Source organism: Gallinula chloropus, assembly GCF_964237585.1.
Source record: "Gallinula chloropus genome assembly, chromosome: 22".
Lineage (NCBI taxonomy): Eukaryota > Metazoa > Chordata > Aves > Gruiformes > Rallidae > Gallinula > Gallinula chloropus.
In genome coordinates, this window is record NC_140107.1 from 537,758 (window position 1) to 557,632 (window position 19,875).

At 50.4% G+C, this 19,875-nt stretch overlaps 1 protein-coding gene across 1 annotated transcript; it reads left to right on the top strand.

The window, feature by feature from the left end:
- Positions 1-6,539: 6,539 nt before the first annotated feature.
- Positions 6,540-7,466, top strand: LOC311200207 (olfactory receptor 14A16-like; the record flags this gene model as incomplete). Its single annotated transcript, XM_084274395.1, has 1 exon — positions 6,540-7,466. One exon carries the CDS (start codon positions 6,540-6,542, stop codon positions 7,464-7,466), a length of 927 nt encoding a protein of 308 aa, XP_084130521.1.
- Positions 7,467-19,875: the final 12,409 nt, after the last annotated feature.

Below are 19,875 nucleotides of genomic sequence, written 5' to 3' on the forward strand. Positions count from 1 at the left end.
CTAAAGGGATTGTGAGGTGAGGGGACAGATTGTGAGGTAAGGGGATTGGCAGGTAAAGCAATTGTGAAGTAAGGGGATTGTGTGTAAGGGAATTGTGAGTTAAAGGGATTGCGAGATAAGGGGATTGTGAGGTAAATGGATTCTGAGGTGAGGGGAATGTGAGGTAAGGGGATTGTGAGGTAAGGGGATTATGAGGTAAAGGGATTATGAGATAATGGGATTGTGAGGTAAGGGGATTATGAGGTATGATGATTGTCAGTTAAGGGGATGATGAAGTCACAGAATTAATTGACAGATAGATTGTGAGGTAAGGGGATATTGAGGTAAGGACCTTATGAAGTAAGGAGATTGTGAGACAAGGTGATTGTGAGGTAAAGGGATTTTGAGGCAAGGGAATTGTGAGGTAAGGGGATTGTGAGTTGAGAGGATTGTGAGGCAACGGGAATGTGAGGTAGAGGGATTGTGAGGTAAAGGGATTGTGATGTAAGGAGATTGTGAGGTAAAGGGATTTTGAGGTATAGGGATTGTGAGGTAAGGGGATTGTGAGGTAAAGGGATTGTGAGGTAAAGGGATTGTGAGGTAAAGGGATTTTGACGTAAGGGGATTGTGAGGTAAAGGGATTGTGAGGTGGGGGGATTGTGAGGTCAGGGGATTGTGTGGTAAAAGGGACTGTGAGGTAAAGGGACTGTGAGGTAAAGGGATTGTGAGGTAAGGGGATTGTGAGGTACAATGATTGTGAGTTAAGGGGATTAGGAAATCACAGAATTGACTGACATAGATTGTAGGGTAAGGGGATTGTGACGTAAGGGGATTGTGAGTTAAGGGGATTGGGAGGTAAAGTGATTGTGAGGTAAGGGGATTGTGAGGTAAAGGGATTATGAAGTCAGAGAATTGATTGACAGATAGATTGTGAGGTTAGGGGATTGTGAGGTAAGGGTATTGTGAGTTAAAAGGATTGTGAGGTTAGGGGATTGTGAGGTAAAGGTTTTTTGAGGTAAGGGGATTGTGAGGTAAGGGTACTGTGAGGAATGATGATTGTGAGTTAAGGGGATTATGAAGTCAGAGAATTGATTGACAGATAGATTGTGAGGTTAGGGGATTGTGAGGTAAATGGATTGTGAGGTAAAGGGTTTGTGAGGTAATATGGCATGCAGTTTGTAAACAAAGCCTCAAGCACTGCCAGGTTAACAGATAACGGGATGGAGCCTTTAGGCCATGAACCTCGGGGAAAGTAAACAAGGTGGCAGCATCATTGCTGTTCCCCTGTTGGGACAGGCTCCAGGAAAATGTGTCCTCTATTGTTAAGGTCTATCTGCTGTCTGACCAGGTTTTAGAAGTTCTATTAGCATGAGAAGATAGAGATGCTGCTGGGACAGCAAAACGTTGACCAATCAGATGTAGCCCACGAACACCGTGTGTTTGAAAGAAAGCAGCCGTCTGCAGAACATATAAACAGGAATGGTTCTTTGCAATTAATCGACTCTTGCTGCATCAAGCTGTGTCCCGTCTCTCTCCGTCGCGGCAAATTGGTGCCCCGTGTGAGGACTTTGAACCGCGCCGAGCTGTGCGGCATCCTGCGACTCCCACAGAACGTTGGATGAGCCACTGAAAGGAAGTGGGAAGCCTGGCCAGGAATCATCCCTCTGGAAGAGAGGTGAGCTGTGGGTAATATGGGGAATCAACTGTCTTCCCCAGAGAGAGACGTATATATCACCTTATGAAAGGTCTTCTTAAAAAGCTCAACATTGATCACATTGATCCAAGTTGGGCCCGTTATTCTGACTCCAAGGGGACCGCAAGCAGGGACCCCTCTCTCTTGTCGCCAGGATCCCAAACGAGGATATAGAGCGACTGAAATAGGAGAGCATGAGTTTTGGAAACGGCAAAAGATGGTCATACCGGCTGCCCCAGCCTGGCGTCCCCCGAGACGTGTTCCCTGACACCGGGGTCCTCTGAGACACGTAAGGCGGTGCTGGGAATTTAAAGGGATCTTGCCGTAAAAAAGTCTCAGGACCGACTGCCCCCCCAACCGAAGACTAAGGAGACAAAAGTGTTGCCTCCACAGACAAGGCACCTATGGACATGGACAAGAATCCTAAGGACAGGGACAAGAATCCTACGGAGATGAACAAGAATCCGCCTTGCCTACCATCTCATCAGGGATCCTTTTTGTCTCAGTACCCACTGCTGACACCCACATCACCCAGCGAACTCAGCGACACATCGGTGTCTCTTGACGACCCAGAGACTCCAGAGAGGCTGCTCGTCGGAGCCTGGACACGTGAGGTTGCTTCAGAACTGGGAAAAAGTTTGTGTGGGAATGAGTGGGTGGTGGAAAGAGTTAATAGTGGACCCCTGGCATGCGAGCGGAACAGGACCCCAGCGCTCGGCTGGGCCCCAGTGCTCACAGGCGGGATCGCGCTGTAGTTCGCGATGGGGTCAGGGCAGAAGCGGTGGCGCAGCTCCGGGAGTCGGAGAACCACCGCAGAAGTCGGAGAACCGCCCCCCCACACCCCATCCACCCAACCATGTGGCGTGGATGTGACAATTCGCGTCTTGCAATGTTCTTTGTCTGATAGGTTGGTTTGCAGCATTCATTTGTATGTGAGATCATTACATGGGTGAAATATTGATTGCGGGAAAAAACTTAGACGTTGGAAGTTTGATTGATGAGTGAACTGCATTGGAAAAGCAAGGGGTTCCAGGGAAAATTCAAAGGAAGCCAGTGTGAAAATATTTGGATGTTCAAAAGTTGCATGAATTGGTTCATCAATCTGCTAAGGTGCTTTAGCTACAATACCACTTCTTTGTTTACTGAGGCTAAAGGGATTGCACAGTCACCTGGACTGTCAGCAATTCCCCAGCGGCCTTGCCCCTGGAGTGAAACCTTGTGGCACAGGCACACGAGAGGTTTTGGACTGCACAAACGTGGGAATCTAGTAAACGTGTCCAATGCCATGTACCCCGTGAAATCAAAATGCACAACAGCCCAGGAGATATAGCACAAACAATACAAACCTCTTTCCAATTGTGGGACATTACCTATGTCACAGGGACACCACATTGGCCTGCAGGTCAGGCCATGGTGGAACGTATGAATCAAACTCTCAAGTGTTTTTGCTTCACAAACAAAAAGGGGGAGAGAAGGACATCTCTCCAGCTGATCGATTAAACAAAGCTCTGTATGTTTTGAATTGTTTATGTCTGCCACAGAACAGCTTGGTACCTCCAATGGTGAAATGTGCAGGAGGTTTAAAAGGAGGTTTGAAAAAAGAGGAAAAAAAAATGAAAAGAAAAAAAAACTCAATGTCAAGTGTTAGTAAAAAATTAAATTACAGGTACTAACTTGGGGAAAGGAGATCTGGCTGTGTCATTACAGATGCCATGGATCCAGAAAAAAGCAAGCCTGTGTGAACCAGGCGGAGATCCTGATCCCAGTAGCTTATGTCAAGTGTTACAACTGCAGCCACAATGGACTATGAGTTTTGCTGCGGGACATATTGAACTAACTAACAGTCTTTGAAATATGGATGTATTTGTGGTAAATGAAAATTAGGGAAATAGTGATTTCTGCACAGCCTAAGAACACAGACTGCAATGGGTGGTGCCTGCAGGAAAACATGAGGCTGATGTTATCTGACTCCTGAAACTGTCAAGACACTGAGCTACAGATGTGGATTCTGTAAGACTTTACAGAATCAAGCAGCAACTGATTTTTGTTGCTGGCTCACAGACATGGTTGTGAAAATTTTGAAAGGCATGTGCTGCATGAATGTGTCCACTCTCAGTCGATTCCTGCGACAATTCAGAAATTAATAGATCAAACAGAAAAGATACGAGAAAATGGATTCTTTGGATTGGACAATTGGTTTCAGGAGTGGGGAATTTCAGGATGGATATTGTCAATGGTCAAATTTGGATTACATAGTCCCTGACAATATCCTTGAATTTCCTATGAAACAGCAAAGTTTTTCATACTGAGAAGTATTTGGTGATCACATCTTCAAAACACTACGGCCTTGAAGGCAGAGGTACGGACTGCCTTAAACCAAGGAGGAGTTGTAGGAAGGTATTTGGAAGTAAGTGAACATGTCATTATTATCTGTAATAAATGGTCAGCACAGAAGGTGTGCAGATAACTTTTAGACATAAAAGATAAATTAACAATGCAGACAGTGTGTGTAGCCAATTAGTAGTTTTTAGCTTGCTACATTTTACAGTGTGGTTTTTTGTTTATGGGATGTTTTGTAGATTTAGTTAAATAAGGACTTAGGGGTTTTTTGTAGTTATTTTTGCCTTAGTGTTATTTTTGACAAGTCTTGCAAAAGAAAATATCACGCTCAGTGAAGGAGGTTCTTTTTGCTTAACAGGAAGGGGGAGATGTGGCATGCAGCTTGATAAACAAAGCCTCAAGCACTGCCAGGTTAACAGATAAGGGGATGGAGCCTTTAGGCCCTGAACCTCGGGGAAACTAAACAAGGTGGCAGCATCGTTGCTGGACCCCTGCTGGGACAGCCTCCAGGAAAATGTGTCCACTATCTGCTGTCTGACGAGGTTTTGGAAGTTCTATTAGCATGAGAAGATAGAGATGCTGCTGTGACAGCAAAACGTTGATCAATTAGATGTACCCAGGAACAGGGTATGTTTGACAGAAAGCAGCCGTCTGCAGAGCATATAAACAGGAATGGTTCTTTGCAATGAATCGACTCTTGCTGCATCAAGCTGTGTCCCGTCTCTCTCCGTCGCGGCACTTTCTGGATGTTAATGAGCCTCATGGTGTCTCTGGTGAGTCCAGAGACTTCAGCTACAAAGAGGAGAGTGAAGAAACCTCTCAAGAAGTCCAAGTCAGGAGTAATGCCCAAAGTACCTTGAAGCACTAACAGGCCCCACTGGGAGCCATTCCTGACAAAGCCTCCCCATGGGCTCGTTAGAGCAGACAACTGGAGGCTATGAGGACAAACCCAGGCAAAGCACAGGCAGCTCTGATGCTGAGGACACCCTGGCTTAGTCTGATAAAGCAGAAATGCCAAGTGCTGAACCCCAGCCCCTGGGCAAGGAGATCCTGATAATGTCAGAGATGAAATGAGATCATGGAACAATCCCCATGAGGTCTGGGACACCAGGAGGGAGCCTAGAAGAACTGGTCTTCTGCTGCTGAGCTGGCCCAGGCTCCTGGGATGGGGGGAGCTCATGGCAACCCGGCAGCACTGCAGAGAGACAGCCCTGCCCAGGAGCAGCACACAGGGCTGGGGACACTGCCTGTAGGCACCGAGGGGAGATCTGTGAGGCTGAGACAGCTGATGGATGCTGAGAGCTCACTGGAGGAGAAATCTCAGCAGCCTCTCCCTGGTATGTCTGTGGGTGCAGGGCAATGCAGGTTCTGTTCCTGGAGGGATCTCCTAAAGCTGGCACATGGGGCAGTGTGTGGGGTCTATTAGGAGGACAGGTTTTAGATAGGACCAGAAAGTGCTGCCTGGAAGGGATGCCCTTCTGCCCCATCAGAGGGACAGGGCAGGACAGCTGTCTTCTCCTGGCCATGGCTGCATTCGCACTGTGGAAAGAAGCGGTGGATGTAAAGTCTGATGCATGGAAATATGGTGCAGGGTCCTTGTCCCAGAGAGAAGAAACCTCTGAGTGCCTGTCCTTCTAGCCTTCTGTGGAATGTTTCTCACTGTTTCACCTCTTGTTCTGGTTGCCTTTCTCCCACCGTTTCCTGGGGCTACAAGCACATCCATTAGTGGGGCTGGCACTGAGTGACACTCACTTCAGGACCCCCAACTGTAGGACTGAGGAATTCCAAGGGGTGTCCTGCTGGGCTGCAGGCTGCCTCCCACAATGGCACCGCTCTCCCAGGGACTCTTGTGTCCTAGAGAGGAGCCCCATGCAGGAGACATCTCGGCACAGAGGCCGTGGCAATGCCACTCATCCTGTGTGTGGGCAGCTGCACTGAGCCCTGGGTGTCCCTGGCTGGGAGCGGGGAGCTGAGATCCTCCTTGGGTAGGATGAGACCGCAGGAGGGCTTTGGAGCTCTGTCCTGCGAGACTGGATTCCTCAGCTCTCTGTGGGGTCCAGTTTCTTCTGCAAGGAACAGCAGGGTGTGATCACAGAGCGTCCAGCACAGGGCAGCTGAGACCAGGGCTGATGGACAGAGCAGCTCTCCCCACGCTGCACTCAGGGGAAGGTTTCACTGGCACTGCAGCAGCAATGTCAGAGAGTTCTGACAGAACAAACACTCCATAGCTCCATCCTATCCACAGGGGATTAAGTCTGAGATCACATCATCCTTCTATTTACTGACTGCTGCCAGGCAGGACTGGGTTCTCCAGAGCCCACAACCAACCCTCCTCCCAGCAGTGGCACACTCAAGCCAGCACAAAGCAGACCTCCCAGAAGGGACGTGACAAAAGGCTTCCTGAATACAGAGAGTCAATCTGAGTGTATTCCATTAGAATTGGAAGTGGTTTTGTCAAAAAAGAGTTCCCTAACTTCTCACTGTGCCTTTTCCTCATTGGACAGGTCTCCACACTAGACAGCAGCAGATGTCCAACAGCAGCAGCTCCATCAGCCAGTTCCTCCTCCTGCCCTTTGCAGACACACGGCAGCGGCAGCTCCTGCACTTCTGGCTCTTCCTGAGCATCTACCTGGCTGCTCTCCTGGGCAATGGCCTCATCATCATTACCATAGCCTGTGACCACCACCTCCACACCCCCATGTACTTCTTCCTCCTCAACCTCTCTCTTACTGACCTTGGCTGCATCTCCACCACTGTTCCCAAATCCATGGCCAATTCCTTGTGGGACACCAGGGCCATTTCCTACACAGGATGTGTGGCTCAACTCTTTTTCTTTGTATTTTTTATCTCCACAGAGTTCTGTCTTCTCACTGTCATGGCCTATGACCGCTACGTTGCCATCTGCCACCCCCTGCACTATGGGACCCTCCTGGGCAGCAGAGCTTGTGTCCACATGGCAGCAGCTGCCTGGGGCACTGGGTTTCTCTATTCTGTGCTGCACACAGCCAGTACATTTTCACTGCCCCTCTGCCATGGCAATGTCCTTGACCAGTTCTTCTGTGAAATCCCCCAGATCCTCAAGCTCTCCTGCTCAGATGCCTACCTCTGGGAAACTGGCTTCCTTGTGGTTTCTGCCTGTTTAACTTTTGGATGTTTTGTGTTCATCGTGGTGTCCTATGTGCAGATCTTCAGGGCTGTGCTGAGGATCCCCTCGCAGCAGGGACAGCACAAAGCCTTTTCCATGTGTCTTCCTCACCTGGCCGTGGTCTCCCTGTTTGTCAGCACTGGCGTGGTTGCGTATCTGAAGCCCCCCTCCATCTCCTCCCTATTTCTGGACCTGGTAGTGTCATTTCTTTACTCAGTGGTTCCACCAGCAGTGAACCCCCTCATCTACAGCATGAGGAACCAGGATCTCAAGGATGCTGTGTGGAAACTGATGACTGGATGTTTCTAAGCAACAACGAACTGCTCATCTTTTTCTGCCCATCGCTGACAATGTAACTCATGTTAGGAGCAGTCTGAATTTACAAATATTTTCGGTTTGGTTGGTTGGTTTTTTTCATTCTAGATTTTCTAAGCTGTAACATGTTCCACATTCGTCCCATTCCTAATGCAGTATGTCCTGACGTTCTGTGAGCCAGACATTGCATAGTGACAAGCTGTACTCTCCTTTCATTGTGTTTGTCCTCAAAGGGCCAGAATATTTCTATTTGTCTTATTTTCTTTTGTCTTTCATTTTCTTTTTTAAAAAATTACAACCACCTTTCCATCAGCTGAATGACTCGATTACTGGTCTGAAATGTTGATGATTTCCCACCACAGAGGAAGAGGAATTTCCAGGAAGTGCACACATGGCAGCAGAAGAAATATTGGCCTGCCCCTGTACCTGTACCCTGGTCTGTCTCTTCTATCTCCCTCATTGTTCAGGTGTTTCAACCTCTCCTGATGATACAGCCATGTCTGGGACATCTTTTCAACAGAGTAGCTGAACATGTGCACTTCACTTTGCTCAGATGTTTCCACTTCTGCTTGCTAATTTGTCATTCAGATGCTGCTCAGCTCTCTGGTGTCTGCTTTGATCTTCAGACAGTTGGAAAACATCCTATCTTTAAGTAATGCAATGGACTATTCTGTCAGGTCAGTGTATTGATAAGTGATCTTTCTATGTATCTGATCAAAACTGTTCTGGGAGAGAATCTCCTCTGAAAGCTGACCCCCTGCACACGCTGCTTGGCCGTAGCAGGCAGCTGAGGAGAGAGATGTCATGGTTATTAAACTGTGTCATGTGTAACTGCTGTTTGTTGTCAGAGATATCTGCCTGTGCCTGTGAGCACAGATGATGCCAGGAAAAGTGTTGGGAGTCCCAGGAGGCCAGTGAGGGAACTGCTGGGCTTGGGGAAGAGCAAGGTTCTCCATGCAGGGTTGGACCTCAAGAGACTGCTTTTCCTGCCTGTCCAGATCTCCTTAGCAGACCTCTGGACCAGCCCCCATTGCAGCATGCTGCTGAACTGTCTTCCATGATCAGAGATATGACAGAGACATTTTTTCCTTTGAAAAAATCCTGCACTGTGAAACTCCTTTGAAATTTTCATCACTCAAATAAAACCTCTCCAATTAGCTATAGAAGTCTTAATTTTTTTTTAATTAAAATGAGTTTAAGAGCCATGCTTGTAAGGGTTTTGTGGTTGTTAATGAGCCTCATGGTTTCTTTTCTTCTGAGTCCACAGACCTCAAGGTACAAAGAGGAAGAAACCTCTCCAGAAGTTCAAGTCAGGAGTAATGCCCAAAGTACCTTGAAGCACTAACAGACCCCACTGGGAGCCATTCCTGACAAAGCCTCCCCATGGGCTCCTTAGAGCAGACAACTGGAGGCCATGAGGACAAACCCAGGCAAAGCACAGGCAGCTCTGATGCTGAGGACACCCTGGCTTGGTCTGATGAAGCAGAAATGCCAAGTGCTGACCCCCAGCCCCTGGGCAGGGAGATCCTGACCCTCACCTGTGTCTCAGAGCTCTTCCTTGGGATGTGAGGAGAAAACACAAGGGGAAGGACAGCAGTATGACACATGGTGGCCTCCCTTGGGATGGGTGCAAGGAGGCAATGATGCTCCATGGCTATGAGGACAATGTGTCTTCCCTGAGGCCTCTGTGGCGGGGACATCAGCCACAGCCAAGGGGGCAAAGACCTTGTTACTATCAGCCCTTTCATCCTGGCTGACACCCTTGGCCATCTGCACCACAGCCCATCCCACACTGCCTCATGCCTGTACCTGGTTCTTTGTAGGCTGCAGGTACCAAACACTATTCCCCACCTCGTTCCCTCCCCATGATGTCCCTGCCTGAACTGCTGTCTCCATCCTCACCAGATGTTCCCACAAGCACAAACCCACCAGCTCATCCACACTTACTCCAAGTGACTTTTTGACCCACAGCACTGAGGGCAAAGTCACATTTCTTTATCCTCACATCCACTGTGTCCTCCAAAGCTCTAGTTTATGATGGATTTCTTTTCTCATGCTCTTTTCTCATACCTCAAAGAATGCCTTCATCACTGAAATGAATATTTAAACTCTTTGGAGCTACTCCTGTGAATTCCTCAGCCTCCACTTCTCCAGCCTAAAGAAATACAGGTCTCAGCCTCTTCACATCAAATCATGGAATCCTGGAATCACAGAGTGATCAGGATTGGGAGGGACCTCTGGAAATCTTCTTGTCCAAGTCCCCTACCAGAGCAGGGTCATCCAGAACAGTCGGTAGAGAACATCGTTCAGGTGGATTTTTCCCCCTAAGATTTCCCCAGCAGAGGTTCTCTTCCCATGTGAGAAGTCCTGCACATTCCTCCAGGCTAGGGAGCCCCACACTGGGACTCACTGCTCCAGAGTTGTCCTCACCAGTGCTGAGTCAAGATGGACAAGAAGTGTCCTTGTCTGAGTGTCCATGCTCTTCCCCATGCAGCCCAGTGTGCTCATGCCCAAATTCTTGTTCAGCACCATGGGCTGCTTTGGGATCCCTCCTATCACCCAATGCCTTTTCCTTGAGGCTGCTCCTCAACCAGCCACGCCTGAGCCTGCCTTGATTTGTGCCTATTGTAATTTTATCTGCCAGACAGCTCAGTGCCACACAGTGCTCACTCCCTCATGAAGTCACAGAGTATGGAAGATGCCTTTGAGCAGTTGCAGTGTGGCTGAGCTCTCGTGGTAGAGTCCCCTCAGAACAGCTCCTGCTCTCCCAGGCTACTTGCTGGTGGGGCAGAATTAGCAATCAGGCCCTCATGCTGTGCAAGCACTGCTAAGCAATACCCAGACAGTGTGTTACCAGCCCTGGTTTGGCCACAAATCCAAACCACAGACCCATACGGGATGTTATGATGGAAATTAATCCCACCCCAGCCCAAACCAGGACAATGGGGTGGTTCTGCCCCTGGTGCAGAACATCACAAGATCAGAAGGAGAAGATCCCTTCTCATTGCAAAACATCTTGAGGTTTGTGTTTGTCACACTCCAGGTTTTCTCAAAGTCTCTTTGCAGTGAAACTCTGATGTGTCAGGGGTTCGTGCAGATGGCTCAGCTGACTTGTGGTTCCTCTATCAAGATCACAGCAATAGGGGTTCAAGGCCGTGATAGATAATAACAACAGCAGATACTAATTTAATGAAATGCTGAAGCCTGGATCTCTGCCTTAGGTTTTCTGTTGAGCCTGTGAGCTTGTGGGTCAGGATTAGCCAAGCAGGCCAACACGGGCTACCTTGTAGTGCATGTCTGTTTATGCTGAGCCTCATGTTCTCACCCCCTGCTCCTCCTGGTCTTGGAAAGAACCACCTTGGGGTCTGCCTAAGGGGAGATATAGCAGGACCCCACCCATCCAGAAGCCTTGTGGGGGACATCAATGCCAACTTCCCAGGCTTTTGCAGGTGGCGTTACCTCCAGCTGGGCCCTTGAAGATTTGCCAAACTCCTGGAATAGCTTTCCCTGGGGAGGGCAGCGGGAGAGAGGTGTTGGGCCTTGTTTGCAGTCAGACACCTCACATCCCAGAGGCCCCCCCACCGTTTCCTACCCTGAAGTCACTCCATCGTGCTGTCGTGTCCCAGAGGTTTGCACTGTTGTGAAATCTTTTTTTAATTATTATTTTTATGTTATACCCTAAGATAGAAGTGCAGGGGCTTCTATGGGGTCTCTGGTGGTCTTCTAGGAGGAGAACTTTCTTGGCCTTCTCCCCCCTGGACAGTAAGGACGCTGCAGGTTGGCTCTGTTGTTTCAAGGAGGGACTTTCCAAGATGGACAAGGATGGGGCACTGAGTGGGACACGTGGAAAAACACCGTGTGCGTCCTCACTGCTCAGCATGGGGCTGCTGTTCAGCAGGACCAGCATCCTGCGTGCTCCCCAAGCAGGGGCTTGGAGCACCAAGGCATCTGTGTCCAGATAGAGAGGTCGATACCCTGGGTTCAGAAGCGATTGGTGTGTCCCTGCCTGCAGACTGGAGGGTGTGCAATAGCCCCAAAGCACCCTGAGATGTTCCCCTGGGCTGCCTGGACCCCATTCCGTGTCCCTCAGAGTCCTCAACCCAGACTCCTGGCTCCTCCACAACTCCTTGTCCGCCCCCATAACTCACCACCCCAAAGCCCCGAGATGTTCCCCACCCTGGTGACACCCCCAGGGTTGTTGGGATCCCATCCCACGTCCCAGCCTGGATGGCTGGGGTAAGAGCTGGAGCTGGGCTGTGGCCAGTGCTGTTGCACTGGCGAGGAAAACAGGCTGGGCATCCAGCCCCAGCAGCCCAGAGGAGGTGTTCTGGAGGCACAGCTCTTCCAAACTTCTCCCTTGGCTCCCAGGCAGGGATGTGCAAGCCCAGAGCATGCCAAGAGGTGACCACCTCTCAATGCCAGGTTTTGCAGCTGAGCAGGGTGGCTGGGGCTTTGTTGTGAGGACACCTCAGGCGAGCGAGTTGTGTGCTGCTGTGGGCTGCTGGAAAGCCTCAGGCAGCTTCTCAAGGCAGTCCTGGTTCCTTTGGGGTGGGGATGGGAGGGTCTGACCTTTTGCCCCTCCCAGAAAGAAGCAGAGGCTTCCATGAGAGGTGAACAAACATGACTTGTTTTGGGGAAAAGCCCAACAGAGGGATGAAATTCTTAAGCAGTAATGGGACCAGCATGGGCTGAGGGGTGAGATGTCCCCAACACACAGCAGTGGAGGCCTGAGACAATGCTGTCTGCTCAGCACACTCAGGGTGGTTCCCATGTGAAGGATGTCTTCTTGCAGAGAGCTTTGCTTGTGCTAGGTGTTGCTGAGCCAGCAGCACAGTGCCTGCAGGAACCCCCATAATCTGGACCGTGGCCTTGGGGTTGATCTCAGGATCTGCTCGGTCTGAAGTGCCAGGGAAGTGACCGGCTCTCCGGACTCTCGGTGCAAAAGCTGGAGGTCTGTGACAGAAGGAAAGAGAACAGAGCTGAAACCTGCCTATCTGCAGAGACCCCCTGCTCCCCCCAGGCTAGCCCCTTTTCCTGGTCAAAGGGGAATGGGGGGGGAGGCGGGGGGGGAGCAGGTGGGACAAAGGGATCAGCTGGAAGCTGGATCAGCTGGAAGCCACTGCTCAGGAATGTCCCCTCACAGCCCTGAGATGTTCCTCTGCCCCTGAAGCATTTCCCTGGAGCAGGGCAAGGTGCAGCAGCCCCCTGCCCAAGCTCCATCCTCTGTCCCACCAGCACTGCCCCTACTCACCATTGCAGACATCAGACAGCAGCTCACTTCTGTCACTCAGGTGCGGTGCCGCCAGCCCTGGGCACAGAGCTCCGTCAGACCACCCGCTCCCCAGCGCGCTCCCAGCAGCACAGCTCCCGGCTCTGCCGGTTTGGCTGCACCCCTCAACAGGATGACCCCAGGGAAGGACAGTACTGGGAGGTCTGGGGGAGGGAGTGGGTGGGGGTGCTGGGTTGTGGGGACTGTGACTCACCAAGGAACCTCACAGCCTCCAGTTGCAAACTGGCCTGAGCACTCTTCAAGTATGGCAGGCTCTGTCTCACGTAGTCCTCAACTCGGCTCTGGTCCTGCACCAGCTGGAGGGAGCACAAGGTCACGGGGCTGGCACAGACCCTTCACGGTCAGACCAGTCCCTCCTCTCAACCAGCACGCCATCCCCTTTCCACTCCAGGCCATTCCCATCTCCCAGCCAGGAGCCCTGTGGGGCTCAGGTTCAGAGGCAGCTGGATGGCAGAGGGGGATCTGGAGGTCCTGAGACCCCATCATCCCACCACAGGGCCCAGGTGGGCTAGGGTCTCCTTCAACATCCCGAAGGTGCAAGGGGAGAGAGGCCCAGAGCAGAGTGCTCAGGGGCTCTGTGTGTGAGGGCAGGAAAGAAGGATGCAGCTCCAGGCTGTGAGCTCGGGGCTGGAGGTGGGGCACGGCTGCATAGGGGGCATCCCTTGTGCTGCCTGGGCACTGGGACCTGGGGGGGAGGGGGGGGGCGCACGTTCATCCTCACCAAGCACTCCCCAGCTCTGTGTCTTCTGGGTCTGCATCAGGTGCTCGAGCTGGTTCCACTTGAGCATCATTGCAGCAACCAGGAGGGTTTCCTGAGCGACCTGCAGAGGGGGACAGAGATTGGGGACAGGGTTTGGGGCTCGCAGCCCCAGCCTCCAACACCTAGAGAGACACCTGTGAAGACCCTGGAGACTCCTGTGTCATGACCTAGATGGTTATGGTGGCCTGCTGGGACCTGATGGACCAGGTAGGGCAGGGGTGGGAAATGAGGGTGCCAGCCTCTCCGCCCCTCATCGCACCGTGTGTGCTGGGAAATTCCCCTGGGGTGTGCTGGAGGAGGGTTGAATGGGGGGAGCAGGGATGGCAGGGGACCCTGCCTCCCCATCCTGCTTTGCAGCAGGAGGCACGGAGCAAGGAGGAAGGCCGTGGTGCAGGGAAGGAGGGGAGCTCTGCCCTGTCCTCAGGGACCCAAACAGTTGGTCCCTGAGTTGCACAGACCCAAGTGCCAGCAGCCCTTGCTCCTCCCTGATGTTCAGGACACCCCCACAGTGTCACCATGCCCTTCCCCGCATCACTGCTCCGTACCTTGGCCACGCTCTCGGTCTGGTCATTCAAGTGGAACAGCAGCGGGACGAGGCTCCTCTTCACCTGCTGCTTTATGTTCTTGTTGTTCCCCATCAGCATCTCTATAACATCTTTGAAGAGGCAGATGGAGAACTCTTGCAGCTGGCTGGACTCCTGGCAGGGAGGAGGACAGGAGGACTTGAGCAACAGGCACCCCCTGGGCGTTGGCGTGGCTGACGTGAGTCAGGTTCTGCACGCACGAGCTGTGGGACAGATCGGCAGCCACAGCGGGATGGCCCCGGGCCCATGAAAGGCCACGCAAAGGCCTCTGTCTGTGCCAGCCCGCCCAGCATTCACCAGCAGCCACATCAGCACCCCCAGTGCAGAGCTCTCTGGGGAATCCACCTGTCAGGGAGAAGCGGAGCTGGGCTGCAGAGCCCAGGAGCCGCCCCCAAGGGAGCCCAGGGGTGTGAGGGGAGGGGAACGGTGGTTGCCGCAGGGCTGGGCTGAGGGGCAGTTGACCTTCCAAGAGGGCTATCGGTGGGGCTGAGGCTCCCACAGCAGCCTTACCTCATCAAAGAGTGGCACGAGCGTCTGCAGCAGCTGCGGAGCGATGGGGACGGCCTCCTTCCCGCTCATGTGGCCCATCACATGTCTCAAGAGAAGCAGGGCCTTCGCCTTGTTGTCAGCGCTGGCATCCTGCTGACTCCCCATGATGTCCAGCAGCAGGACCAGCATTTTCCTCGCCTGTATGAAAAGGCAATAGTCCTCAGCTGCCTCTGAAGCTGCCGCCCTTCCCACCCCACTCTGCCAGATTAAAAAGGCTTCGAGGTGCTGGAAGCAACTGGCATGAGGAGGGAATGGTGAGGTGCCGCGACAGAGAGAGACGGGACACAGCTTGATGCACCAAGAGTCGATTCATTGCAAAGAACCATTCCTGTTTATATGCTCCGCAGACGGCTGCTTTCTTTCAAACATACGGTGTTCGTGGGCTACATCTGATTGGTCAGCGTTTTTCTGTCACAGCAGCATCTCTATCTTATCATGCTAATAGAACTTCTAAAACCTCGTCAGACAGTTTGCATATGTTATCTAAAGCAAGAGCTCCTTCTGGAGCCTGTCCCAGCAGGGGTCCGGCAAGGATGCTGCCACCTTGTTTAGTTTCCCCGAGGTTCAGGGCCTAAAGGCTCCATCCCCTTATCTGTTCACCTGGCAGTGCTTGAGGCTTTGTTTCTCAAGCTGCATGCCACATCTCCCCCTTCCTGTTAAGCAAAAAGAACCTCCTTCACTGAGCATGATATTTTCTTTTGCAAGACTTGTCAAAAATACTAAGGCAAAAATAACTATAAAAAACCCTAAGTCCTTATTTAACTAAATCTAAAAAACATCCCATAAACGAACAACCACACTGTAAAATGTAGCAAGCTAAAAACTAATTGGCTACACACACTCTTGCATTGTTAATTTATCTTTTATGTCTAAAAGTTATCTGCACACCTTCTGTGCTGACCATTTATTACGGATAGTAATGACATGTTCACTTACTTCCAAATACCTTCCTACAACTCCTCCTTGGTTTAAGGCAGTCCGTACCTCTGCCTTCAAGGCCGTAGTGTTTTGAAGATGTGATCACCAAATACTTCTCAGTATGAAAAACTTTGCTGTTTCATAGGAAATTCAAGGATATTGACAGGGACTTTGTAATCCAAATTTGACCATTGACAATATCCATCCTGAAATTCCCCACTCCTGAAACCAATTGTCCAATCCAAAGAATCCATTTTCTTGTATCTTTTGTGTTTGATCTATTAATTTCTGAATGCTCACATGAATTGACCGAGAGTGGACACATTCATGCAGCACATGCCTTTCAAAATTTTCACAACCATGTCTGTGAGCCAGCAACAAAAATCAGTTGCTGCTTGATTCTGTAAAGTCTTACAGAATCCACATCTGCAGCTCAGTGTCTTGACAGTTTCAGGAGTCAGGTAACATCAGCCTCATGTTTTCCTGCAGGCACCACCCATTGCAGTCTGTGTTCTTAGGCTGTGCAGAAATCACCATTTCCCTAATTTTCATTTACCACAAATACATCCATATTTCAAAGACTGTTAGTTAGTTCAATATGTCCCGCAGCAAAACTCATAGTCCATTGTGGCTGCAGTTGTAACACTTGACATAAGCTACTGGGATCAGGATCTCCGCCTGGTTCACACAGGCTTGCTTTTTTCTGGATCCATGGCATCTGGAATGACACAGTCAGATCTCCTTTCCCCAAGTTAGTACCTGTCATTTAATTTTTTACTAACACTTGAGATTGACTTTTTTTCTTTTTTCTTTTTTCTTTTTTTTTTCTTTTTTTCAAACCTCCTTTTAAACGTCCTTCATATTTCACCATTGGAGGTACCAAGCTGTTCTGTGGCAGACATAAACAATTCAAAACATACAGAGCTTTGTTTAATCGATCAGCTGGAGAGATGTCCTTCTCTCCCCCTTTTTGTTTGTGAAGCAAAAACACTTGAGAGTTTGATTCATACGTTCCACCATGGCCTGACCTGCAGGCCAGTGTGGTGTCCCTGTAACATGGGTAATGTCCCACAATTGGAAAGAGGTTTGTATTGTTTGTGCTATATCTCCTGGGCTTTTGTGCATTTTGATTTCACGGGGTACATGGCACTGGACACGTTTACTAGATTCCCGCGTTTGTGCAGTCCAAAACGTCTCATGTGCCTGTGCCACAAGGTTTCACACCAGGGGCAAGGCCGCTGGGGAATTGCTGACAGTCCATGTGACTGTGCAATCCCTTTAGCCTCAGTAAACAAAGAAGTGGTATTGTAGCTAAAGCACCTTAGCAGATTGATGAAACAATTCATGCAACTTTTGAACATCCAAATATTTTCACACTGGCTTCCTTTGAATTTTCTCTGGAACCCCTTGCTTTTCCAATGCAGTTCACTCATGAATCAAACTATCAATGTCTAAGTTTTTTCCCGCAATCAATATTTCACCCATGTAATGATCTCACATACAAATGAATGCTGCAAACCAACCTATCAGACAAAGAACATTGCAAGACGCGAATCGTCACATCCACGCCACATGGATGGGTGGATGGGGTGTGGGGGGGGCGGTTCTCCGACTTCTGCGGTGGTTCTCCGACTCCCGGAGCTGCGTCGCCGCTTCTGCCCTGACCCCATCGCGACCCACAGCGCGATCCCGCCTGTGAGCACTGGGGCCCAGCCGAGCGCTGGGGTCCTGTTCCGCTCGCATGCCAGGGGTCCGCTATTAACTCTTTCCACCACCCACTCGTTCCCACATAAACTTTTTCCCAGTTCTGAAGCAACCTCATGTGCCCAGGCTCCGACGAGCAGTCTCTCTGGAGTCTCTGGGACGTCAAGAGACACCGATGTGTCGTTGAGTTCGTTGGGTGATGTGGGTGTCAGCAGTGGGTACTGAGACAAAAAGGATCCCTGATGAGATGGTAGGCAAGGCGGATTCTTGTCCATCTCCGTAGGATTCTTGTCCCTGTCCTTAGGATTCTTGTCCATGTCCATAGGTGCCTTGTCCGTGGAGGCAACACTTTTGTCTCCTTAGTCTTCGGTTGGGGGGGCAGTCGGTCCTGAGACTTTTTTACGGCAAGATCCCTTTAAATTCCTCGCACCACCTGACGTGTCTCAGAGGACTCCGGTGTCAGGGAACATGTCTCGGGGGACGCCAGGCTGGGGCAGCCGGTATGACCATCTTTTGCCGTTTCCAAAACTCATGCTCTCCAATTTCAGTCCCTCTGTATCCTCGTTCGGGATCCTGGTGACAAGAGAGAGGGGTCCCTGCTTGGGGTCCCCTTGGAGTTGGAATAACGGGCCCAACTTGGATCAATGTGATCAATGTTGAGCTTTTTAAGAAGACCTTTCATAAGGTTATATATATGTCTCTCTTGGGGGAAGACACTTGATTCCCCATATTACCCACAGCTCACCTCTGTTCCAGAGGGATGATTCCTGGCCAGGCTTCCCACTTCCTTTCAGTGGCTCATTCAACGTTCTGTGGGAGTCGCAGGACGCCGCACAGCTCGGTGTGGTTCAAAGTCCTCACACGGGGCACCAATTTGCCGCGACGGAGAGAGATGGGACACAGCTTGATGCAGCAAGAGTTGATTCATTGCAAAGAACCATTCCTGTTTATATGCTCTGCAGACGGCTGCTTTCTTTCAAACACACGGTGTTCGTGGGCTACATCTGATTGGTCAACGTTTTGCTGTCCCAGCAGCATCTCTATCTTCTCATGCTAATAGAACTTCTAAAACCTGGTCAGACAGCAGATAGACCTTAACAATAGAGGACACTTTTTCCTGGAGCCTATCCCAGCAGGGGGCCGGCAACGATGCTGCCACCTTGTTTAGTTTCCCCGAGGTTCATGGCCTAAAGGCTCCATCCCGTTATCTGTTAACCTGGCAGTGCTTGAGCTTTGTTTCTCAAGGTGCATGCCACACCTCACAATCCTCTTACCTCACAAACCCCTTGCCTCACAATCCCTTTACCTCACAATCTCCTTACCTCACAATCCCCTTACCTCACAATCCCCTTGCCTCACATCCCCCTACCTCACAATCCCCTTACCTCACAATCCCCTCACCTCACAATCCCTTTACCTCACAATAAATCCGTCAATCAATTCTGTGATTTAATAATCCCTTTACCTCACAATCCCTTTACCTCACAATCCCCTTACCTCACAATACATTTACCGCACAATCCCCTTACCTCACAATCCCTTTACCTCACAATCCCCTTCCCTCAAAAATCCCCTTAACTCACAATCCTTTTACATCAGAATCCCCTTACCTCTCAATCCCTTTACCTCACAATTAATCAGTTATTCTCCTTACCACACAATCTACCTCAATCAATCCCCTTACCACACTATTGATCTGTTAATCAATTCAGTGACTTCATAATCCCCTTACCTCACAATGCCCTTACCCACAATCCTTTTACCTCATAATCCCTTTACGTCGCAATACCTTTACCTCAGATTCTCCTTACCTCACAATCCCCTTAACTCACAGTCCCCTTTACCTCACAATCCCATTACCTCACAAGCCCTTTAACTCACAATCCCCTCACCTCACAATCCCTTTACCTCACAATCCCCTTACCTCACAATCCCCTTAACTCACAATCCCTTTACCTCACAATCCCCTTACCTCACAATCCCCTTAACTCACAATCCCCTTCCCTCACAATCCCCTTACCTCACAATCCCTTTTACTTCACAATCCCTTTACCTCACAATCCCCTTCCCTCACAATCCCTTTACCTCACAATCCCTTTACCTCACAAGCCCTTTAACTCACAATCCCCTCACCTCACAATCCCCTCACCTCACAATCCCCTTACCTCACAATCCCCTTACCTCACAATCCCTTTACCTCACAATCCCTTTATCTCACAATCCCCTTACCTCACAATCCCCTTGCCTCAAAATCACTTTACCTCACAATCCCCTTAACTCACATTCTCCTTACCTCTCAATCCTTTTACCTGTCGGTAGATAGGGTCTCGCGGTCGGAAGATTCCAGGCTGTATGGAAAGTTCGGACCCCCCCTCTCCTTAGGTAGCCAATAGTAGGTAGCCGGTGAGGTAAGTGAAGGGAAGTGACATCCTATCCCTAAGGTATAAAGCCCCGCGCCCCTCTCTAATAAACGCCATTTGCCATCCCCCACATTGGTGTCTGTGAGCTGATGGACCGTGTTGCCAGAGTGTGGCGCCGTTGCCGTTCCTGAACCAGGTCACCGTGCCTAACGAAGGCAACAAGTGGTGCCGAAACCCG